Genomic DNA, 26270 nt, shown 5'->3' with positions numbered 1-26270 from the left:
TTGAAATTCCATTTAACAGTTTGCAAGTTACAATCGCACAAGGTGAACATAATGGTGCATGGCATAACACTCATTAGACATGAGGTTGTCCGCACAATTTCTCTACCCTCATGCATCTTCACATCATACTGAATAAATTCACTGGCAATTCAGTAATTGTTATTTTTATAATTGCTTTTCCTCCCAGTGTAACACATCTTTAAACGTGGTTTTCTATTTGTTACAATTGGAGGAGATATTTATTCTTCAATAGAAATACACACAAACATCATAACATGCTTGTGAATATAACCAATATGAGCCTCAATTATTTTTGGAACAATATGGGGTTGAATTATGAAGAATATATAATCCATGGAATTATAATTGATAACTCAGTTGTCATAGTAACAACCAAGTTACAGTCATCCCACTGATAAAATTAATCTTTATATCTTACCCCTCTAACATTACCTCTCTGATTACCTTCCATTCGCAAGTCAATTCTTCATATTTACAGATCTAATCACTTTCTCAGTTTTATTAACACTATAGCAATTCTCACCTGCATTTTTTCCTTTTACTGCAGTCCAGTGTTAGTGACTCTCCACAACATTTATAGATATATTTTGGGAATAACATTTGCCAATTGCTGGGCTATTCAGTGGTTTTTCTATCAAATTACTGACAGCAAGCATCTAGCCCATAATGATAACCTGGCAAAATAACCATGGAACAGGAAACAGAGTCTGTGGTCAAGCGATAGAGCAGAGCAGACTCAAATCACTTGTTTTGTGGCTGGCTAATCAGAGATGCTGTTGTATGAACCAACTAGAGTTTTCTTGTTTGGTAGTTCAGGGTACCATTTTCTGAGGGCAGCAGTACAACATTCCTGGCAAGAGCTGTCAACCAGGGTTAACAAAGCATGCAGCACCCACAGGTACCCTGAATGGATGCAGAATAAGGCGACACATCTTAAGGAGTTTCCTCAAGGTAAAATTATCCAACAGTTCCATTTTTTTTTTAAGGAAGTCACACCAAACATGCATGTTCTTAAATGTTGCCTGTCAAACTGTTCCACATTTACTGTTGGCCCATGCTAAGTCCTCCCACAGCCATCTAACTCTTCCTTTTCTATCGTGTATGCAGAAACTCCATCAGGGAATATATTCAAGTTCCATCTTACAAATTACATCCTTAAATTATTCACATCTTTCAAGATTCACATATACAATCACTATAACATAATCTACCTACATAATGTACAGTTACTTACTACCGCACAGCATGTACAGCAGGGTGGCTATATAGCCACCATCAATGACACCTCTACTATGAGGCATGCAGTAACATGACATTGGCAGCCATTCATATTTAACAGGAAAGGAAATTAAAATGTTGGCTAACCTGACTTATGTCATTGGTTTGATATAAAAAGAGGTAGCACATTGATGATATTGCATCATTTCTGATCTAGCCTGAAAAGAGGGCTGAGGAAAAAGGTGACCTTCAGTTCCTCTGTTAATGATGTCCCTTTGGTTTGGGATGGCTGCAGCTGTCCTTATAGCAGCTAACAGTTCTATTGACCTGGAGCCTGCACAACCAGCTTACTATAGTTATTGCAAGGCAGATGTGTCATGTTCTGCAAATATGGTTGCTGGTGTTATCGCACATGTGTGCTGTCTGGCTTTGCACCTCCTGATCTTCCTGACCTGCTTTCTTTCATTCTTTGATGTATTCTAATTCTGAAGCTTCAAACCCAACCAATCAGGAGAATAAATAGCTATCCCCAGCTGTAGACTTGGACTGCATGGTGCCCAGTTTGAGACGATCTGGAAACAGTTTGCCAAATCTTTTCAGCCATGTGGGGACATGCGTAAATGTTAGTGAGCAAAATAGCTTAAATTATACATCATTATTATACAAATGGTACATCAAACATATTTCAAGTATCCTACGCAACTTTCTGTATCACACTTCAACAGAAAGAACAAGGAAACATAGGAATTTTCCAGGGAGACAACATTTCAGTCACAATATCTGCAGCCTCTTAACTGACATCTTACCCAATGATCATTTTATTAAATGCCAGCAGATTTGTTATTGACCCCTGTTTCAAAACCTTTTTTTAAAACAGAAATTAAACTTAACAGTCTGAATGCAAATCTATACTTGAGCAGCAGAATAATGCATTCTGTATTACATGGCATGCTGTCCTGTTCCTATAAAACAACACATCCTCTGACTCACTGTGAACAGTGCCACAGGAGATTTGTTAAAATATAGGTAGATAGGAGTAATTACAAGACAGTAATCTTTGACAAGATTACTGACTTCAAATCACTCAGGGTGTCAAATGTTCCATGTAAAATACAGCATTGAAACATTTATTTTAACTTATCATATTTTCAAGGAATTTTACTTAATAGAAGCTCAAAAAGTGGTAACTGCACACATCTGAATCGTTTACTACCACTGGTAAAAGCCTAGCCAAAAAGACATGAAAAATCACAGGCCAAATCTTGCTGGTAAAACAACAAGTTCACAACACGTCGTTATTAATGTGCAAATCAGCCAGCAAATCCAGGAAAAGAAGAGATATCATGTGAGTCGTGCATCTCCAAACATTGCTGGTCAATTTATGGCACTTTGCTGTTGGTGTTGTACAGCAAAGCCTCCAACCTTTTGTTATTTTTAAGAACTTGCTATATTGGCATATTAATTGTCCATTAAATTTCCTGCAAAAATTTAGAGCCGGTACTTAACATAAGTACCCTCTGATGACACAATTATTATTTATCCAATGCTAATCAACCTGTACGGCCCAGAAAAGGAACAATTTAAATGGGGTCTCATTTTTGCATGCAGTAAAATCTTTGAGGTTTAAAACATTCCAATTTAAAAAAAAACTTTTTTTTCCTCTTCTCTTCCTTAACCATCTTTCTTTCCCTCTCTTTCTGTACCTGATTTAACCCACTGCAATACACCCTCATCCTCTCACTTTTTTCTCACTGATTAAGATTGTTGGTCCTGTTGTTCACTAAAGTCCCAGATGCGCCATTGTCCTCACCAGGCCATTAATGGCTTGTGCTTCCAGAAACTTACAGGCCAAAAATATTTCAAACTGAAGGTTGAAGGTCAGTTTAACAAATGGAATAGATTGTGAGATGTCTCACTCGAGCACCATTTAGCCCCACATTTGTGAACTTGATGAGGAGGATACCATAAGGCACAGAGGAACATTTAAAGTTTAACAGGATAAACTCATGCTCTTAAAATATTATCAAAGGAACACAGATTTACCGTTCTTGATCCTCAAAATGTTCTCCTTAGCAGTCACCATAAAACAGTCTGATAGTGTTCTGAAGAAAGGTCACAGGCTGAAAGGTTAACTTTGTTCTCTCTCCACAGAGACTATCAGACCTGCTGAGTATTTCCAGCATTTTCTGGGTTTTTTATTTCAGATTTCTTGCATTCACAGTATTTTGCTTTTGTACTACAACACAGTCCATTGTTCTAATATTTCATCTTTACATTCAGCAATTTCTTGCTGATATTACTTGTTGACAAAAGCACCATTGATTACGTTGGAATTGAATCCTTACAATATTTACAAAAAAACAGTTCTAACAATGATAAAATTGGCACTTCTAGGATAAGCTTCACTGCTGCAGCTCTGTTGTTACCTATATGAGGGACTAAGGCCTTACACTGTGTAGTTTCGTATAAATTATATGTAGATATGCTCATCACCATTTCTAAAATTTTTAAAGCTGAACAAAAACCTGTAAAATGGCTGAAACAGCATCTGTCTGTGACCCCTCAGCATAAGAAGCCATGTTGCAGTTTCAGGGAAACTCACACCTTGTTATCTCGGAGGAGCTACTAACGACCACCTACAGACTGCACAGCCCAACTTCAAAGGGAGCTACGCAAAAGCCATTTGTATTTGATTACCCAGGTGGCCAGCGGAGATGGAACATCTACTAAGGCAATGGCCTCTCAAACATTCCTTTTAATCAGTAATGGCTGAGGTGTTATCAGCCTGGAACACAAAGCCAATTTCCAGACACTGGATAAACATCCTTTGTTGAAGACATCATCGAGAGATAAAGTCATGTGACATGGGCCTCTGGCTTGAGGAACAAGTGATATTGCCTTGCTGAACTGCATAGCTCAGTCTGCTGTTTAACATCTGACTAGCAGGCCACACCAAAGGAGCGCTGGCTTCTTTGTCCAGTGTCCGAGGTTGGACACTGGCCCAATCTACCCTGTTTCTGCTGTACCATTGCCTGCAAGACTTACTCATCTCTGCATGCTTATCTCATCATGCGAAGTCAACACCACCGGAAAAGTGAATTATCCAGCATCAGCTTTCAACCCACCGACCTCCAAGAAGGAAAACCTAATTCGACTTTGATTCTGGACTCTGGAACCCACATGCAATAATATTTCTTTTCTCTGTGGTCTCTGTACTGTAAATTCTTCTTCTCTCTATCCCTCTCTTTACTATCTGAAGATGAGGGGAGTCGCAATCCTCTTTTGCAATTTGAGTGTGTGCAAATAACCCTTCGGGTTCGTCCTATCTCGAGTTTGTTGTAGGGTTATTAATAGAAAATTGGATCGCACCAAAACCGAGAAACAAAACACCTTTCTGTTTACGGACAGGCGGTAAGGAGAAATTAGTGCTGTTTAAATTAACCCCTCCTCCTGTCTGTAACACCTAACTGATTATTGTCATCCTTCAAACCCAAAGGTGATGACCCTGGTTGGAAAGAGAATTAGTCTTGATACATGCGCTGTTACAGCTGATTCAGAGACAAACTCCCCTGGATGTTTCACAGGCAAAAGCACACAGTCTAGGATCAATAACCAGCTGCATTTCATATTTTTCCTTTCCCTTCAAGGGATCAATGTTGCTTGGAACATCTGACACGGTCACATATTGTTTCGTGGTAGCTCATGTCATCAGCGAGCATGTTTTTTGTTTTTGACATTGATATTACATAATTTGAAGTTAGACCAGGCATCTTCTTTATTTTTATGCTGTTCACCTTACTTCTACTTGTCCTGCTTCAGCTTGTTAACCACATACTCTTGGCCCTAATGAGTATTTCATTCTGTTTTATGCTGTAGTTGGGGGACTGTGACCAAATTCAAGCATGAAATACACGCTCTTCATTCTCACACCAGAACACATACTAGAACATTCATTATCATTAAATCAAGTTTCCTTTATCATGAGTAGTTCCAGATCACCAAACTCCAAAACATTTGGTTTGGATTTAAAAGGGTCAGTAGTTTACTCTCAATAACTCAACCTGTCCAGTTCCTCCCCACTTGGTTGAATTCAGAGGTCAGGATTAGTGTTTGATAATGAAGACATCCTACTTTAAATCTTTGAGATTGACTTTTATATACTAAAAGCAGCAGATTTCCAAACTAACAGGAGTACCAGTATCAAAGTAAACCAGCTTTAAAATTCACTGACAGCATGCAAATGGTTTAATTAAAGATACTACCCTACATCTGCTCTGACAGCTGGCATGGAATGAGCAATGTAACATGGAATAAATCTCTGTGGACAAAGAAATGCTTCTTCTTTCTAGTCTTAATAGATTAAAAAGTTAAATTTAGTTTGTTCAAGGCCTATTTGTGCAGTAAGTGACAGATCCATATAGTCTCGCCAAATTGAGGATATACATAATTGAAGGACAAAACCAAATGCTGATCGTGTTGATCTTCAAACCTCCACTCAACCTTTGCAATCAACACACAACTTTCACATTACTTAGTTCATTAGTTGTTTTCAATCCAACCTTTAGAAAGTTTTTTCTATGTTTCAGATCATCAAAAATATTTTCAAACCCTTCTTAAACAAATCTAGCATGACATCATCGAGCTGGCCTCCAACCAAGCTCAACTGTAACCAACTGAAGTTATCCTTCATCCAGTTATATTTCAATATTTAATTAGGGGATAATCAACTAAACATTACTGAAAGTACTGGCAACCTGAAAGATTCTCCCATATCATTAACTGCTGGGGCAAACAGCAGCAGCTTGGGAAGGTGGAATGACAATATTTTTAATGTATACAATTATTTGAATTAAACATTTTGCCTCAATGCACTGTTTCAATAGGATAAAACCACTTTATTTGATGGACAGCTGATTTTTCTTGTGACAGTACATCATGGAGTCAAACGCTAATGTCATCTGAATATACCCGCTGGAAACAGTGCATCCCTTTACCTGTGCCCCACTAATTTTGTACAACTAGACAGGAATGAGATGGACTCTCAGGAACTAATGGCCATCAGCTCCTAGGCAAAATTAAATAAACAATCTTCTCACACCAAAATTTACTAATTTGTTCAAGTCATTCATTTGTGACTTCAGGAGGCTGTAGTTCATATGAAATGTCTAGGCTTCACGGTGTGCTCCCTTATAAAATTGCTTTTCATCAAACAATCTAATTTGTTTCATGCTGTTCACAATACATTTCACTCAAATATGTAATTGATACTATTCAAAAAAACCATGCATGCATAAGTATCCGGAAAATCGCAATAAATTTCTTCGTCGTTCTGTCTCTGTTTGCATGCCCATCCTTTCTAAAATACATAAGGGGTTAGGATTTTGTTGGGGTTTCAGCCTTTTCAAGATAGTCTATTTATGAATGTTGAAAATCAATAGCTCTAATGGGACACCACAAGCAAACCGGTATAGCCGGTAAAATGGTTTGGCATGCTTGAATCATGTAAATAAAAAAATGGTTGTTGGAAAAATTCCATCTAGTTTAAAAATAATGGAGTGGTTCTTGGTATAGTCTTCTGCCCAAAAATGCTTAACAAAAATCAGGTATATGTATAAGTCAATAGAAGAAGCCGCTGCCTTTATGAGAAACTGCATGTGGAACCCAGAACCCTTCAAAGCTTCGAGTCCCTCAGCTCACGCAAAGCAGTCGCTCAGTACAGCAGACCCACCCTTGCACAGTGCATTGGGTTTTACCCTCTTTTTGTTGGAAACCATTTCATATTCATGTTCAACGCCAAACAACTGTGGATCCCTGGAGGTTATGGTTCATTCATTTTTTTTCCTAATAAAATTACTTTAAAAAAAAATTAAGATAATGCACCGTGTAGTGCAGATGGCTTCAGGTGGAATGAATGAGCAACATGTCAACAGCAGCAACTCATCATGGACATATTGACTGAAAGAAAATAACCCTTCCGCTAACATTTTAGGGCGCTGAACAATTTAAACCTATTTCTGCGGTAAGGAATTCAATGTGCGAGGAAAGAGTAAAATGCTTTAGGTTGCTTCTAACGCATTCATTTCCTCCTTTGAATTAGTATTCCTCAAATACGTGTTTTTTGGTCATCAACTGAAAAATTTTAATATCATTTGAGGCTATTTTTGTGCTGGTTTTACTGTACTTGCCGATGATGCAGACATCGAACTTTATCTCACCGCATTCCCTTAATCTTTCTGCAGTGGTTTCAAACAGGCCTCTTTCCTTCCTGCTGATAGAGTTAGGTTTACAGCTCAAAAAACACAACACATCTGAAAGTTTTTTTTATAAAAAAGCTCAGAACTAATCTAAATCATTTTCCATGCTGACAATGCACATTTCATCCGTAAGTTTGATGATTCAAATGTGTCCACAGTTGGGGGTTATTCTGTCAAATGGCTTCCAACAGTGACTCTTAAGTTCAAGGATTGGGAAAAAAAGGCAACAAAAAAACTCGAGGGGAAAGCAGTGTTTCTAAACCTCACAAATTCAAGAACGCTCCACAGTCAAGATATCCAGTAGTGCAAAAATGAGGGATTTTGGGGAGAAGGTTTAGGGGAGGGGGGGGTGGGAATAAAATTGTGTGGCTTCCCACAGAGCAAAATAAAAATAAATGATAAAACGTGAACATTCGACTTACGCACTTCACAAAGAAAGTATGATTCCCAGTTTACGGAAGAAATCCAAATAATGGAACCATGACTCCAGGTGAAAGTGAAAGGCCAAATTCTATCGCATTAGGGGACATTTTAAATCTGGCAACCTGCAGTTTCTGCAGATTAAGCTTATTTATCCCCATCCGGCATTAGAAGACTCTTACGCGAAGTACTGCACGCCCCCACTAAATCGGCAATCAGGCATGCAATTCCAACGCTCCCAAAAACGTATTGCATTATTACCATATTTGCAAACATTTAAAGTAAGATTTTTTTTATTTAGCAGAATAAATAAAAAAACATGTCATCCATTTTCACCTGCGAGTCTCGCCTTCTCCATTCCTGAGTCTGGCTTTCATGCTCTACTATGGCGGCGCGAAGCTGTTTCTCCAAGTTATCTATCTCGCGTTCGTGCTCTCGGACCAAGCTGTCTTTTTCCGCGTTGTGCTGCTGGAATAGGTGCGTCTTCTCCTGCTCATGCTCCAGCTTCAATTCTACTATCTGATTGGACAAGGAAGAGTACTGTTCATCAATACCACATCACTGTTACCATGACAACAATTCTTCTGCTGCATTTTTCTCTCTCCTAATTCCTCTTAAATTGATCAATTTGTCAAAAATATTCCTTTCTTTTCTACCCTAATGCAAAACAAAATTTCTGTGTCATTGTGCCAACACTTCTCTGCAGGTGTTAAAGCACTCCATTGAATCTGCTCATTATATACCTGCTCACTCCTATCGACCCCTCCCACCCCATTTTTGCAAATTGATTATTTTTCCAATTCTTTCCACAATACCTACGAACAGCAAAACAATAAATCCACCAATATCTTTTGTAGAAACTCTAACTACATATATATTATTTCTCTGTTGCACCAATAACTGGCCCAAAACTATATTTCTGTAAAACTGTAAACCTAATCCTTATTTGAAGCGTTAAATGCCGATTTCTGCAGCTATTCAAATTAAAAATGAGGTTTCAATGAAAACACGCACAAAAGGTTTTTTTTCCTTAAATCTTTGCAGAATGGAATTTGGATTTTGTTTTTGTGGAAAAATCAGCAGGTTACGATTCTACAGTTCAATTTCCATGCAGACAAAAATCAACCAATTTACAGTCGTTTTTACATGAAAGCCGGAGCATTATCTCGCTGTCAGCTACGTGATTCTGAAATAAACAGACTTACGTGTTCAGCAGGACGCCTGCTGTGCTTGTAGCTCGCTATGATTACACATAAAGCAGTCTATTCCCCAATATTCTGTTCTCAGTCCCTACCAAGCTGGATACTGTGACCTTGGCCAATCCTCAGCTCTTCTCACTAGGATTGAATGGTAGTATGAAACCGAGGCCTACTTTCTACTGCTTTGATACTAATCCTCCCAGACTGTGCACAATGGCACCCTACCTGGCCTTCTGACTATAGGCAGCTAGGCTGGCTTTGAAGCAGGTGATGAATAGGGGCCTGCAGGATGCCAGATTTCCAGCAAATGCCAGGCCACACAGCTGCTAGGAACAGTCACTTACATTTTTCTTCAGTTTTGGTTGATTTTTGTCGAGATGTCGTTCGGACCAAAAGATATAAGCTCATTTTAAGCACAGACATTCTCTTGTCTAACAGCTGATGGCTAGATCACTCTCAAATGTTTCTACATGCGCAGGGCATTCAAAGAGCACTTAACCCTTAGGCAACTTTCAAACTGAAATCAATTAATAAATTCGACCCCAAAGGATGTCTCGATTCGAACTTTCTTTACGCGTTTTACTATAGACACACTCAATCTTGAAAATGGTAATGCTTTTTCTCCCTTCCCTCCGCACGCAAACAATAAAGCCAAGGTTTGCTGTTTGCGACGACCTTGCTAGTGTATCACTACATTACAAACCCGCATTGTGGAGCACTGCTCTAATATTCATCAGTTTCGATTCCACTACCCTGTACTGAACTGATTCAACGCTGCTTACGTTCATGACGCAGCCCTACATATTTCAATTATTTATTATTTCAAAAAGAAAGATGCTTAAAAAATTGAAGAGGGATTAGGCACGCAGTTGAAGACAAAGAAAAAAGCAATGGCAGGCAACATTTTGAGGTTAGGATTTTTGTGCTTGTCTGTGAGGGGAAGCAAGAGCTTGCAATTTTAAAGCAAAACTGATGCCCAGTTTAAATTAAAACAGGTGCACTGGAAGGGCATTCACAGTTAATGCTAATTAATAACAAATACTTTTACTGATATTTTTTTCTTCCTTCTCCCCACCCCACCGCAAAAAGATTATGTTGTATCTTCTTCAGACATCACTGTGCAAAAAGTCACTTTTCACAGCGGATGCTTCCTCTGCTGGCTTGGTCAGCGATGTATGGGAGGTGGATTCATTCTACTTGGACCAGTGCAAAGATTGGCCTTGACACGTGTAATGCTTTGCGCCTCTTTACTATGATGAATTCACCTTGTCCTTATTCTTCTTTTCATTGTCACCCAGTCGTCTTCCTTATAAGGCAAATAGATCTTTGCTCCCATCTCTTTTCCCTCACCCTATTTAAGGCAGCATTACTGGTCACTTTGTGCAACACACAGTACACTTGAATGTTAAAATGCCAGGTTCCCAAGGATCCTGATATAATGAATGTAAAGATAATGTGGCAGAAGCAAAATCACTATTGTTTTACACTGAATCCCCAGTGACCAAAATTATTCTAAGCATTTTCTGAAAAGACAGAAAATCTTTGTTTCCATGAAAGTAAAAAAGAATGTGATTATATATACCTGTTGTTCATATCGTTGCTTGAGTTCCTCCAACTGCCAAGAGAATTCTTTTGATTGCTTCTCTCGGACAGATTTTGATCTACTTAGATCTGCCTCAACCTTCTCCATCTATAAAATGCAAAAGAGAGAATTTTTGATTTGACACTGTAGTCATAGAGACAAAAATCCATAACTATTTCACTACACCAAATATGGCTTTAAACAAAGTGTGTCCAAGATGTGATTAAACCATGATTATGTTTCAGCAGCTAATTTTGTTCTCTATTTAAACAAAATCAAGAAATATTCTTGACTGTTCAATTTATGAAAACACCAGCAACAGTTAAAAAAATTCAAATTTTAAAAAGAACAAAGTTTAAAAAAAATCTGATGACAACGTAAATCAATCAAATCAGGATCAGAAGCAAACTTCAAATGCATTTGCCACTTTCCTTTGCATAAAGGCCTCCTCCAGTTACAGATTCTGTCCCTGAGGCATCAGCAGACTGATCTGAAGAATATGAATTATACAGTGAAAACTGAAACTATCAAAGCAGCAGGTTAACCCATTGTGCAGTTGGTAAAGGATGGTTCGAAGACACAGTGACTGGTTAAAACTGTACTCGTCTTGTATTGTGACTTCAATGAGTGCTGGTAGCACTGACACTGGCAGTGAGATAGTGGATGTTGAACATGTTGGCCAACATTTTTATTCCAGGTCCTGTGAATCTCTGGCAATTTCACTGCATTCAGGAATGATACTTCAGGTGTATGAAACTCTTGCATGTTAACTCACATTATTTGCAGCAATGTACTCAGTTCCTAAATCCGCTTGAAGATGTTCTTGACAATTTAGGAACATAAGACATAGGAGCAGGAGCAGGCCATTCAGCCTTGAACCTGCTCTACCATTCAATAAGATCATGGCTGATCTGGTTGTGGTCTAAACTCTGCTTTTCCATCTGCCCTCCATAACCCCTCACTCCCTTGTCTATCAAAAATCAGAGTTAACTCTGCCTTGAATAAATTCAATGACCCAGCTTCCACTGTTTTCTGGGGAAGAGAATTCCACATACTAATGACCCTCAGAGAAAAAAAACCTCTCATTTCCATCGTAAAAGAGAGACCTCTTATTCTTAAACTATGCCTCCAAGTTCTAGCCTCTCCCACAAGTGGAAACACACCAGTACCTACCCTCAAGTCTGCTCAGGATATGTTTCATAAGATCACCTCTCATTCTTCTAAACTCAATGGGTATAGGCCCAACCTGTTCAACCTTTCTTCATAAGATAAACCACTCAACCCAGGAATGAGTCAAGTAACTCTCCTCTGAACTGTTTCCAATGCAATTATATATTTTTTCAAATAAGGAGAATAAAGCTGAACACAGTACTCCAGATATGGTCTCACCAATTCCGTGTACAGATGCAGTAAGCCTTCCCTACTTTTATATCCCATTCCCCTTGCAATAAATGCCAACGTTCCATTTGCCTTCCTAAATACCTGTTGTACTTGCATACTAACTTTTTGTGATTCATGAAGAATAAAAAAGGGGCATATTATCTAAATGGTGAGAGATTGCAGAGTTCTGAGGCGCAAAGGGATCTGGGTTTCCTAGTGCACGAATCGCAAAAAGTTAGTGTGCAGGTGCAGCAAGTAATTAGCAAAGCTAATGGAATGTTATCGTTTATTACGAGGGGAATTGAATACAAGAGTAGGGAGGTTATGCTTCAGTTATACAGGGCATTGATGAGACCACATCTGGTGTACAGTGTACAGTTTTGGTCTCCTTATTTAAGGAAAGATGTAAATGCATTAGAAGCAGTTCAGATAAGGTTCACTAGATAAATAACTGGAATGGACGGGTTATTGATGAGGAAAGGCTGGACAGGCTAGACTCGTATCCGCTGGAGTTCAGAAGAGTAAGAGGCAACTTGATTGAAGAATAGAAGATCATGAGGGGACTTGACAGGGTTGATGTGGAAAGGATATTTCCTCTTATGGGAGAATTTAGAACTCGGGGTCACTGTTTCAAAATAAGGGGTCGCCCATTTATGACAGAGATGAGGAAAAAAAAATTCTCTCAGACGGTTGTGAGAGTTTGGAATTTTCTTCTTCAAAAGGTGGTTGAGGCAAAGTCCTTGAATATCATTAAGGCAGAGGTAGATATATTCTTGATAAGTAAGGGGGTGAAAGGTTATCAGGGGTAGGCAGGAACATGAGGTCAAAATCGGATCAGCCGTGATCTTATTGAATGGTGAAGCAGGCTTGAGGGGCCAAGTGGCCCACTCCTGCTCCTAATTTGTATGTTCGCATGTACTAGTACACCTGGGTCCCTCTGTACCATCAAGTTTTGCAATCACTCTCCATTTAAATAGTATACTACTTTTCTATTCTTCCTGCCAAAGTGGACAAGTCCACATTTTCCCACATTATACTACATCTGCCGAATTTCTGCCCACTCACTTAACTTGTTTAGACCCCTTTGCAGACTCTCTACCTCTTCTTGTCGACCTACTTTCCCACCTATCTTTGTGTCATCTGCAAATTTAGCCACTATACATCTAAATCATTGATGTAGGCTGTAAATAGTCGAGGTCCCAGCACTGATCCCTGTGGTACTCTACTAGTTACAGCTTGCCAACCCTGTTCCCTGCTTCCTGTTAGCTAACCAATCTTTTATCCACACTAATATGTTACACCCTACAATATGTTCTCTTATCTTGTGCAGTAACCTTTGATGTGGCACCTTATCAAATGCCTTTTGGAAATCCAAGTGCACCACATCTATAGGTTCCCCTTTATCCATCTTGTCTGTTACTTCCTCAAATACTCTAATTAGTTAAATATGATTTTCCTTTCACCAAACCCATGTTGACTCTGCCTGATCAAATTATGATTTTCTAAGTATTCTATTATAACCTCCTTAATAATGGATTCTGGCAATTTCCCTATGACAGATTAATTTAATGTTAGTCCACAAATGACAGAACATCAGCATGGTTTAGTGGTCCAATGGATTACTCCATGGTGTGATAGGAAGCTGGTTTTCACCTGTGATCCCTCGCACAACAAGTTGGTGATGTCGTCCATGCCAGAGAAGGGTCCTCAGGAGGGATTTAATGTTTTGCCAAGTAGGGTAGAACAGGTCACGGAAGAGCAACAATATTCTCATATAGCTCCACGCAACTAAATCAGGGGTGATGGAGACCCAGTAGCACTGGTCTGTTCCAGGCCAAGTGATAGGGTAGTGACTTTTGGAGACAATCAAATAATGACCACAAGAAAAAAAATAAAATAATAAGGAATGAAGATAAATAATTTTTAATGTTTTTTGACTCATAATTCACCAACAGCGACTGGACATGTAAACTAAATGTTCTTCATCCACACCAGGGAGACCTACTAATACTTGCCATCAAAGCTCAAAGGTATTTTCACAACCTTCCTCTCCCGTAAAGCCCTTTGCACCATAGACACAAGCCTGCATTAAAAGTTGTTACCAAGTTCGGTTGGTGAGACCATCAGAAATCAGTTACAAGCTACAAGAGATGTAGTTCTGTGCAATGGGCCAATTACTGCTACTTCCTCAGTATACGGGCAAACCTGCCAATGTCAAACACAGCACTGAGTTGAGCATCACTCTATTTTGGTCTAAAAATGCAACTTGTCACTGAAAGTTCCAGGTATTTAAATGCACTTGAGGTCCTTGTCTCTCATGCTAGTCATACCCATTGCTCTATACTTTCCCAGATTGGTGACAGCTCTGTGAAGGTCAATAATGACAAAGTGAGGTTGAAAGTCTCTCAAAGACCCTCAGTGAACTTAAGGTTAGGAGTCTCATCTTCTGCTGTCAGAAATTACTACCTCAGTTAAATGCTTTTTTTAAAAATCGTGCTATTATGCGTTAATGGCATTTTTAGTATTTCACTGTATAACCAGTTCACTCAGACTACAAATATTAAAGATCAGTTATCTAGAGCACACAAAAACTAGTAAAGGAAAGGGGAGGAAATTAATCTGGATCTGTTTAAAATTGTGTCTCATTATGGTGCAACTAGCAGTTTCAACACAGGTCTGAGGTCCAATGCAAAGGAAAGCCAGACTATCAGGGTTAGCTGTGAGAAGCATTGCATTCTCAGCCAGCAACCCATTGGAGTAAGAGAGAATCACCAATGCACACCATACCTCGTGACAAGTTCACCTTCCTAGCAGAATTCTACAAACATGATGAACACTCTAGGACTAAAGACCAAGTAGGTTTCTCCGCCTGCTGAATGAGTGGTACCCCAGCATAGAAATAATAACAAAGCCAATGGACACAATCAAAGGATGGTGCAACTCCAGGAAAACGTGGCTCTGCATAAACACTTGAACATTGAATTAGAAAAAACAGACTACCTGCACTGCTCTTCACTCAATCAAATGACCAGAGTTTTGTTCTACCCCAGGGAAAGGGGGAAATAGGAAAAAAAGAGAATGGGAAAATGTAAATATACAATGTTTATATTCAAAGAGATCTTAAGGTTAAAAAATATTGTTAATTTTAATTATTCTATATGAATTACTGTTTTGAGTTTCCTCCCCAACTCGAGTTTATCTTTAGGCATCAGCTTTATTGCACTCTCAAGCTCAGTGTATCATTCTTAATCAACTTTCTAAGAGAAGTGAAGAAAGCCAATAAAAAAATCTTGTGCAGAGCAGAACCTGAGAGATAATCTCCATTTTGATTTAACAGCAACTTGCTGGAGATCCATCACCTCAGGTCTCCTGGGCAGTAAAAGACACACCCGTTTGATTTAAGCAGTTATACTATCATCAGCTAGCTGCCTGGAGATGTCTCTTTCCTAGTCCTGGAAACTTGTGCTTCAGCTCAAACCCAATTAAATATTCAGCATCAGCTGTGGCTCTGGTTTCTGGTGTGAGACATGAACAGTGGCATGGCAGCTTTATGGGCTTTCTTTGTAAGTGAAAGTTTGCACAATTGAAACACACTGCAAATTTCTTTGTACACCATCCATCCATCTGAAAATAGCTGAGAAAACAAATCAAGGTAGACCTTCAACTTGAGCTGGAGCATCTTCATAAATATGCCTCATCTAATGCTGAATCCAGTCCACACTTCTCAAGTTCCACTAAATCCAGGCACTGAAATCACATAGCGTCAAGTGTCTAATGGTTGAGGATTAGTGTACAAAATCTGAAAAATGAACATTTGACTTATCTGAGGTTTAGATGCCTGACAACTATGCTTCACAAAAGTGTGCACTTTCCAGCTAAATATTTCCACATGCAAAAAGAAGTCTGATTTGAAAAACTTGATTTTTCTTGCAGTCAAATCATTTTTGTTCATATATTCACCAGATGGCGCTACACTGTGCGCTGGGAAATAATGGGTTAATGGCTACAGTATTCTGCTTGAAAACAAATCTACTCCATTAATTTCCCTAATTTATCAGAATACAGTTTAATTTCCAATAAAGCCTAAGCTATCCCAATCTTCAGTCAACTACAAACAAAGACTGTGATGACAAGAAAACTGGTGATGTTAAACTGCTAATGATGAAACAGATTTAGTATCTGGTCTGAAAGTTACTGTGTTGGACTTCATAGCTTACCTCACTTCAAAGCATGTCATTTGGAAGCAATCTATTCTTATGCATCAGAGCTGGGATCAATTAGTAACAGTGGAAAACTGAATTCCTTACAAGAGTGTTTCCTGATTTGAAGCTAAATTTTTTTCCCTTGGCAAAATGAACTCATCCTTAGGAACCAATGGTGCTGTAGGGATTATGCAACCCACAAAATCCACACTTCCAAAGTAATTACACGGTCAACTTTCAGTGTGATTTCAGGATGAGCATGAGGTGCTGTCAAAAAAAAACAGCCTGAAACAGCTGAGGGTACAGACTTTCCATTACCACCAGGGACCATATCATTCCTCTCATCCCTAATTTTAAGGCAAAAGTAAAGCCCATAAACTATGGTGAAATACAAGAGGTTTGTGGATGAAACCAAGTATTTAGCACCATTCTGAGGACTGCTTCTGTTTAGAAATGTGTTGAAAAAGAAAACACTTGCATTTATATCACACCATTCATGATCTAGGATATCATGGCCATGAAGGTCTTTGGGAAGTATTTTTGAAGAGTTGTCACTGTTGTAATGTAGGTAAGTGCAGCAGCTAATCCAGTGTAACAAGGTGTCTCAGAGAAACGGAATAATCATATTTTCTTTGTAAATTATGTTGGTTGAAGGGTAAATACCAGTTTGCATACCAGGAGAACTCCCAGTGTTTTTCTTTAAACAGAGGGGGATCTTTTACACTTGCCTCAGTTTGACATGTCATCACCTCTGATAGTGCAGCACTCCTTCCATACTCGAATGGAATGGAATGTCAGCCCAGATTAGGAGTTGGACTCACTAGGACTCTGCAGCAGGGCTTGAACCCACAACCTTCTGACTTAGAGGTGAGAACTGAGCCAGGCTGACACTTAGGAAAATTAACAAAAAGGAAGAACACAGCTCTTTAATGGCAAATCATGGGGAGCTTGCATTATGGAATTATTGAATATTATTTTTAAAACAGAGGTAGATAGATTCTTGTTAGGCACGAGAATCAAAGGTTATCGGGGGTAGATGGGAATGGGGAATTCGAAACACAATGTTACAATATGACAGACGGTAATTGCCAGGCTGACCAAATCCCAGAGGGAAACTTGGTTAAGCTATCACAATGATTTTGCAATTTGTATTTATTACGAGAAGGTATGTACACTGAAATCAGAAGTAAAGAGTCCACTACCACCTTTGGAGATCTTCAAGATTAAATTAAAACATTTATTAACAAAAGAAAAGAAAAAAATTAAACACACAAGGGTACAGTTATGTAGTTAAACTTAGTCTTACAACAGTTCCCAAATGATTTCAACTTAACTAGACTCACAACTACACACTCCTTTCAGGCAATAGTCTGAATAGATTCTTAATCTATAAAAAATCCAGCAATATTACCACAAGCACCCACTGTTGTTATAAGAGAGGTATTTCACAGCTTCTCTCTCCCTCTCAATTGACAATAAAACTCTAAGGTTTTTAACAAAACCTTGTACTCTGGACCAAACCAGAGCTTCTCTGGAGTGGCTAGAGGCTGCTTTTCCACAGGTCTATTTCACACAGGTCTATTTCACACCTCTCAAGATCTCACAAGGCCACGCCCCATACAGTTTTCCATCCTTCTTTAAATATATTTTCTCTCTTTTGATCTGTAAATCCCATTGTTTCACTCTTGCTTTGGAAGTTACTTTTCCCAGAATGTAAAAATCTTTCATGTTGTCCTTATGGTCAGCACTTTCAGGAAATATAAACCTTAAAAATAATACCTTATTTACCTTGCCAGTTGTAAAAGATCTTATCACGTCCCTTTGAAAAGCAAACCACCTCTTACTTATCTACAAATGCAAATTCCATTCACACTGTATCTGCAGAGACTTCATCTTCCTTCACCCATCTCCATTTCAAAATGCCTGTTTCACACTTAATCCCTTTGATGATTTAAACCTTGCAGTCCAACCGTCTTTAGTTTAATTAAATTAGTCACACACACACAAACATACACACACAAGCCTGTTTCAGTATTCCACAGTAATATTAGGGAAAAAAATGATATTTGCTTTACAACAAACAGGTTAGCCATGATCTTATTGAATGTTGGAGCAGGCTCGAAGGGCTGAATGGCCTACTTCTGCTCCCATTTTGTATGTTCGTGTGGGGTGATGGGACTTCTAAAAGGTCAAATGAAAAGTGAACTCTAGATTGGGTTGGCTTTAGTCAATTGAAAGTATTGCTTTGTACACACCAGGGACACATAATTATAAATGTATTTATCTTCACAGTTAGCAGGCTTTGGGGGATTTCTCGCACTGGCTTTCATCTACTTTCAATGCCTTTTCTCTGTTTTATATAACTGTATTGATCTCAGACAGTTAACAAAAAGATTAAGGGTTGTAATCTGAAAAATTGTTCCATCAGTTTAATGATTTGTCCAATTGCCTCTCAATTGTATAACAATTGATACAAGTATTGGTATGTGTAAATTCTCAAACTTGCTGAATTCCTAGAACAAAATTGAGCGGCCTTCATTGCCTGCCAGAACAAACCAAGGTCGCAAGTCAAGAAGACAACATTCCAGTAGCTCAAGGCTAACATCCTAAGAAAAATCTGGAAGAAAAAGGACATGTGGTGGGAAGAAAAAGCCAAAGAGATCCAACAATATGCTTTTTTGAAGCTACCAGGGCCATGTATAGACCAAGGTCAAATGGGTAAAATCCCCTTTGCTTACATGTTGGTGCTTCTCTTCTTAAGGATAACAATGCCATCGTCAATGCTGGAAAGAACATTTTTCAACAACTCGTCAACTGTGAATCCACAGTGGCAGCTGACACTCTCTGGGATATTCCCCGATGCCAGGTGGTAGAATCCATGGGCAAACCACCATCAATGGGAGAGTTGCAACAAGCAATCAAATGGATGAAAAACAACAAAGCCTGCGACCCTGATGGTATTCCAGCTGAGATCTTCAAAGAAAATTCCATGCACATGTCCTACGGATTCCCTGCCTTCAGGAATGCGATAATTATAACTATCTTCAAGAAGGGAGATAAATCACGCTGTGGAAACTATTGAGGTATTTCCCTCGTCCCTAGCAGGGAAAATCCTACATGCATTCTCCAAAATCACCTACTTCCTGTGGCTGAGGAAATCCTAGCAGAGACATAGTGTGGCTTTAGACCTTAGACCATAAGATGTAGGAGCAGAAGCAGGTCATTCGGCCCATCGAGTTTGCTCCACCATTCAATGAGATCATGGCTGAAACGATAATCCTCAACTCTACTTTCCTGCCTTTTCCCCAAATCCTTGATTCCCTTACTGATTGAAAATCAGTCTATTTCAGCCTTGAATATACTTAACGATCCAGCCTCTACAGTCCTCTGCGGTAAAGAATTCCACATACTCAATACCCTCAGAGAAATTCCTCCTCATCTCTGTCTTAAATGGGCGACCCCTTACTCTGAGATTATGCCTTCTGGTCCTAGTCTCTCCAACAAGGGGAAACAACCTCTCAGCATCTACCCTGTCAAGCCTCCAAAGAATTTATATGTTTCAAGAAGGTCACCTCTCATTCTTTTAAACCCCAATGAGTACAGGCCCAACCCACTCATCCTCTCCTCAGAAGAAAATCCCTCCATACCCAGGATCAACTTAGTGAAACTTCTCTGGGCTGCCTCCAATGCCACTATATCTTTCCTTAGATAAGGGCACAAAAACTGTTCACAGTGTTCTAGGTGTGGTCTAACTGGTGCATGGTATAGTTTTAGCGAGACTTGCCTATTTTAATACTCAATTCGCTTTGAAATAAAGGCCAACATTCCATTTGCCTTCCCTATTACCTGCTGAACTTGCATGTTAGCTTTTTGGGATTCATGCACAAGGACTCCCAAATCCCTTTCCCCATTTAAATAATATTCAGCTCCTCTATTCTTCCTGCCAAAGTGCATAACCTCACATTTTCCCACATTATATTCCATCTGCCAAGTTTTAGCCTACTCACTTAATCTGTGTATATTCCTCTGTAGACTCCTCGTGTTATCCTCACTGCTTGCCTTCCCACCTATTTTTGCGTCATCCGCAAACTTGGCAATAGTGCATCCTCTTCCCTCATCCAAGTCGTTAAAATATATTGTAAATAATTGTGGCCCCAGCACTGATCCCTGTGGCACTCCACTAGTTACAGGTTGCCACCCTGAAAATGGCCCCCTTATCCCAACTCTCTGTCTTCTATTAGTTAGCCAATTCTCTATCCATGCTAATATATTACCCCGAACACCATAGGCTCTTATCTTATTAAGTAGCCTTACATGCAATGCCTTATCGAACACCTTTTGGAAATCCATATATATTACATCTACTGGTTCCCCATTATCTATCCTGCTTGTTACCTCCTCAAAGAATTCTAATAAGTTTGTCAGGCATGATTTCCCCTTCATGAAGCCATGCTGACTCTGCTTGATTAGATTATGCATTTCTAAATGTTCTGCTATTACATCCTTTATAATAGACTCTAACATTTTCCCAATGACGGATGGTAAGCTAACTGGCCTATAGTTACCTGTTTTTTTGTCTCCCACCCTTTTTGAATAAGGGTGTTACATTGACAGTTTTCCAATCTTCTGGGATTTTTCCAGAATCTAAGGATTCTTGGGAGATTACTACCAGTGCATCCACTATCTGTGTAGCTACTTCCTTCAATATCTGAGGATGCAACCCATCAGGTTCAGGAGGCTTATTGACCTTTAGCCCCATTAGTTTCTCTAGTCATTTTTCTCTGGTGATAGTTATGTATTTATTTCCTCCCTAGCTTTTGCCCCTTGATTATTTAGTATTTTTGGAATGTTATTCGTGTCTTCTACCATGAAGGCTGGTGCAAAGTATTTATTCAACTCCTCTGCCATTTCCTAGTTCCCCGTTATTATTTCCCTAGTCACATTCTCTAAGGGGCCTATGTTCACTTTAGCCTCACTCTTCCTTTTTATATGTTTAAAGAAGCTTTTACTGTCCATTTGTATATTACTTGCCAGTTTATCCTCAAAGTTTATTTTCTCCTTTATTATATTTTTGCTCATCTTTTGTTGGTTTTTAAAACTTCCCCAATCCTCTGGCTTACCATTAATCTTTGCCACAGTGTGTGACTCTTTTTCTTTCAATTTGATACTATCCTTAATTTCCTTGGTTAACCATGGTTGGTTTATCCCCTTCCTAGAAGCCTTCTTCTTCACTGGGATATATCTTTGTTGTGAGTCATGAACTATTTTCTTAAACGTCCGCCATTGTTCATCAACCGTTTTTTTTTTGCTAAACTCCTTTCTCAGTCCACCCCAGTCAACTCTGCCCTCATTCCTTTGTGATTACCCTTTTTTAAGTTTATCACAGTTGTTTCCAACCCAAGTTTCTCACTCTCGGGCTGAATGCTAAATTCAACCATGTTATGGTCACTGTTTCCTAGGGGATCTTTTACTCTGAGATCATTTGTTAAACCTGCCTCGTTACACATTACCAGATTCAAAATAGCCTGATCCCTGGTTGGATCCACAACATATTGTTCTAGGAAACTGTCCCAATTACACTCTATGAATTCTTGCTCATGGTTACCTCTGCCAATTTGATTTTCCCAATCTACATGAAGATTAAAGTCACCTGTGATTAATGTACTGCCTTTTTTTACATGCCCTCATTATCTCCTGATTTATTCCGTCCTACAACATAGCTACTGTTAGGGGGCCTATAGACGACTCCTGTCAGTGTCTTCTTCCCCTTGTTATTTCTTACCTCCACCCATATGGATCCTACATCTTCCGATCCAAGATCAGTTCTTGCTATCATACTTATTCCATCTCGTACTAACAAAGCTACCCCACCACCCTTTCCTTCCTACCTGTCCTTTCAAAAAGTCACATACCCCTGAATATTTAATTTGATCTCTGTGTAACCATGTCTCCGGAATGGCTAAGATCATACCCATTAACCGCTATTTGTGCCGTTAATTCATTTATTTTGTTCCGAATACTATGTGCATTTAAGTAAAGAGCCACTAATTTTGCCTTTTAACCATTTTTCCCCCTTTGACCCTATTTGCTGCTGTTATTTTATGTTTGTAGACTCTGTTCCCTTCTTGTCACACTCTAGGTATCATTACCTAAATAGCTGCCCTGCAATGCTGCCATATCGTCTTGCTTTCTAAGCGTCATATCCCCTCTCCAGAACCCTCCACCCTCTGCCCTGCAGCCCCCCACCCGCCCCCCCCCCACCCCCAATTTGGTATAAAGCCCTCTCTACAGCCCTAGTTATTCGATTCGCCAGGACACTGAACCCAGGATGGTTCAAGTGAAGCTCGACCCACCGAAACAGTTCCCTTCTACCCCAGTATTGGCGCCAGTGCCCCATGAACTGAAACCCATTCCTCCCACACCACTCTGACCCATGCATTTAACTCCTTGACTATATTTACCCTCTGCCAGTTTGCCTGTGGCTCAGGTAGTGATCCTGAGATTATTACCTTGGATGTTCTGCTTTTTAATTTAGCTCCTAACTGTTCAAGTTCTTTCAGCAGAACCTCTTTGCTAGTCCTATCAATGTCACTGGTACCAACATGGATGAAGACAACTGGATCCCTCCCCTCCCACTCTAAGTTCCTCTCTAGCTCTGAGGAGATGTCCTTAACCCTAGCACCGGGCAGGCTGCAGAGAACAGTATCTATCCCCCTAATTATACTGTCCCCTACTACTTCTACATTCCTATTTTCTTCCTCCACTTGAATGGCTCCCAGCATCATGGTGCCATCATCAACTCGCTCGTCCTCCCTGCAGTCCCCGCTCTCGTCCACATAGTTTGCAAGAACTTCGTCACTGTTGGACAGTTGCAGGGGTCGAGGCTCCTCAAGCGCTATCCTAAGTCCCCTTACCTGCTTCACCTGCAGTCACACCCTCCTGTCCCTGATTACAGACCAAATTTGAATTACCTAAGCTGAGGGGTGTGACTGCCTCCTGGAGCAAAGTGTCCAGGTAACTTTCCGCCTCCCTGATGTGGCGCAATGCCTGCAGCTCAGACCCCAACTCGGATCCGAAGTTCCTCAAGCTGCAAACACTACAGAAGACCTTCCAGAGGAACCTTCATAAACAACACGAAGAACGCTTCATTGCATTCATAAACCTAACCAAAGGCATTTGACTCAGTAAATCACGAGGCACTGGATTGCACTCCAAAGATTTGTATGTCCAAGAAACTTCATCACAATCCTACAAATGTTTCATGATAGTATGACTGCAACAGTCTTCAGTGGGAGATGAAACAGACCCCTTCAAAATACATACTGGGGGCATGCATGGCTGTATGATAGCCCCCATACTATTTACAATCTACTTGACGAGTGACTATTCACCTCAAAGATCAACCATCCTCTGGTGTGAATATTAAATACCACCTAGATAGAAAACTCTAACCTCAGCCAAAATTAAACTGACCACCATAGATATACATGATCTACAGTTTGCAGATGACTGCAGTGCTGTTGCCCAGTCTGCACCAGATTTGCAAGCCACTCTCGATCTCTTCAATTCTGCATACAAGAGACTCGGCCTGTCCTTGAATGTTGCCAAAACAAAACTCATATCAACCCACGCCTGGTCAGCCAAATATTCCACCTCCCGTATATGTTGAAGGGGAGACTCTGCAATATGTTGAGCACTTCCCATAAGTTGGTAGCTACCTCTCTAAAAGGTCACCATTGACAAGGAGATTCAAAATCAGATCAGCTGCGTCAGCTACAATCTACAACAGCAAGTGACAACAAAGACCTCGGCAATTCAACAAAAGTCCTGGTGTACAGAGCAATTGTCATCCACACTTCTGCATTGCAGTGGGATGTGGACTGTGTAGCGAAATTCCATCAGCAATACCTTCACCACATCCTCCGGATTCAGTGGGACGACGATTGAACAAACACTAGTGTCCTTCTAAAAGTTAGTTCCTTAACTATTCAGGCAAAATTCCTGAAAAATCAACTTCGATGGACTGGACACTGTGTTCAGATGGCCGAAAAGCATCTCCTTTACCAGATCCTGTTTTCTCAATGTCGAAATGGCCACCGTTCCAGGGAAGGACAAAGAAAATGCTTCAAAGACACTCTGAAGCTCTCCTTGAAGCACAGCAATAATGACTGGATGGAGCTTGCTCTCAATTAATCAAAATGGTGACAACATGTCCATCAAGCTGCATCACGCTTTGAGTCACAACTTCCTCAAAATCCTCATTTCCTATAGTCCACCCAAGCCTCACCCTGAGCTGCTCATTGAGATATCTTCATTCTTTTCCTCCCTTAGCCTTTGGACTGAGTAACTTCTGCTCCTCAGTGATTTCAACTGCCAGCACAACTCAACTCACTTTGCTTTCTCTGCTCCAAGAATACTTCCCTTTTGCTTTCCCTTAATCTCTCCCAGGACACAAATATTCCACCCATTGACATTGCTCTCTCTATTCCTCCTTTCAATTACAGATAAAATTAGCTCTGATCAACTCTTTGTATCCCTCACCCCCTCACACACTCCCATTCCAATCCTACTCCCTTCTGGGTCTGTCCCAGAAAAAACTCCCTCACATCATTTACAATTTCAAACTCCCAAATGCTAGCCTTTAGCCTCCACTCACCATCACACTTCTGTAGCTGTCGATCTGTTCAACTTTTTCCTTAGCACCACTTTTGATAATGCTGTTACCAATCAAATCCTTACACTCTTCCGTCTTTGAAACACCTCCTACCTTTCCCTCAAATCCAAGGCACAAAGACATCATCTTTTCTGGCATTTAACTAGTTTAGCCATTTGTCGGCAGGCCATGTCAAGCATCATGAACCCCTCCCCTCCTCTGCCAAAACAGCTTTCTATCCCAAGATAATACTGAAATACAAAGTAATCCAGGTTCTTTTCTCCACAACTAATTTTCTCCTTAAACCCTACTTACTTCCATGCTCACCTCCAACAATAAATGTGAGGAGCTCGCAGACTTCTTTGTCACTAAGGCTGAGATAATCCATTCACCTGCTTCTGCTGCTAACCCCACGTCCCCTTGTCAAACCAAACTTTGTCCAAGGTTGCCCCGTCCTCATCCTGAACCCACAGTTTTCTCTAGTTTCCCTCCTATGTCCCTGCCTGCCCTATTCAAATTCACCTAATTTCTTAGGCTCATATCTTGCTCTCACTATCCTACTCCCAACTAAACTGCTGGCCATCCAACTTCCCTTTGCAGGCACCAATGATAGCTGACATCACCCCTGGGCTCGCTGACTCACATTTCTTGCTAGTCAACCAATGCCTCAAACTTAAAATTTGCATCAAGTGATTGTTCAAATCCCTTTATGGCCTTATCCCTCCCTATCTTCCAACATACATCAGTCCTACAAACCTACAAGGGAACTCTTTTGTCCAGCACTGCCCTCCATGCATCCCTCACTCCTTTCATTCCAATAATGGCAACCTTGCCTTCTGCCATCTGGGCCCAAAGCTCTGAAACTTGAACCTCTCGTCTCTTCTCTCTTCTTAAAATGCACCTCTTTAATGAAGTTTTAGTCACCCATCCTATTATCGTCCCCTTTGATTCAATGGCAATATTTATCTGATTACACTTCTGTTAAGCATCTTGCCACATCTTACAGGTGCTATATATTTGCAAGTTATTGTTGCTGTTGAAATACACAACAGATCACCGTTGAGAGAAAGATAGGTTAATATTACATGTTCACACGCTTTCGTTTACATGTCAAACGTCTTTTCTCTTCAGGATTCCCACTAGCCAGCTGTATGCTTACAGCATTTTCAGATTTTTACCATTGAAAATAACATGCTTCATGATGCGTAATTCCCCTCAAATCCATGCGCTTCTGGTTAAGTGTGGGAGCAAATGGAATTTGCAGATTACATTGCATCACTGTGGTTAAAACATTTGGACTAATAATAATATGCATTGTTGCCAAATGTATAGCGGAGAAGA

The 26270-nt window shown here is 39.9% G+C and overlaps 1 protein-coding gene across 8 annotated transcripts in view; it reads right to left on the bottom strand.

The window, feature by feature from the left end:
• Positions 1-26270, bottom strand: part of cep112 (centrosomal protein 112) — a 432841-nt gene that overhangs the window by 154294 nt on the left and 252277 nt on the right. For all 8 annotated transcript variants that reach the window (XM_078529029.1, XM_078529025.1, XM_078529028.1 and 5 more), the window contains 2 exons: positions 10695-10802; positions 8250-8432 (listed from right to left, as the gene is read on the bottom strand). In XM_078529029.1, coding sequence (XP_078385155.1) covers positions 8250-8432; positions 10695-10802 — 291 coding nt within the window. The remainder of the gene's footprint in view (positions 1-8249; positions 8433-10694; positions 10803-26270) is intronic.

Source organism: Cetorhinus maximus, chromosome 24, assembly GCF_964194155.1.
Source record: "Cetorhinus maximus chromosome 24, sCetMax3.hap1.1, whole genome shotgun sequence".
Classification (NCBI taxonomy): Eukaryota; Metazoa; Chordata; class Chondrichthyes; order Lamniformes; family Cetorhinidae; genus Cetorhinus; species Cetorhinus maximus.
The sequence above is the reverse complement of the archived record's forward strand: the minus strand, read 5'-3'. Positions and strand labels throughout refer to the sequence as shown.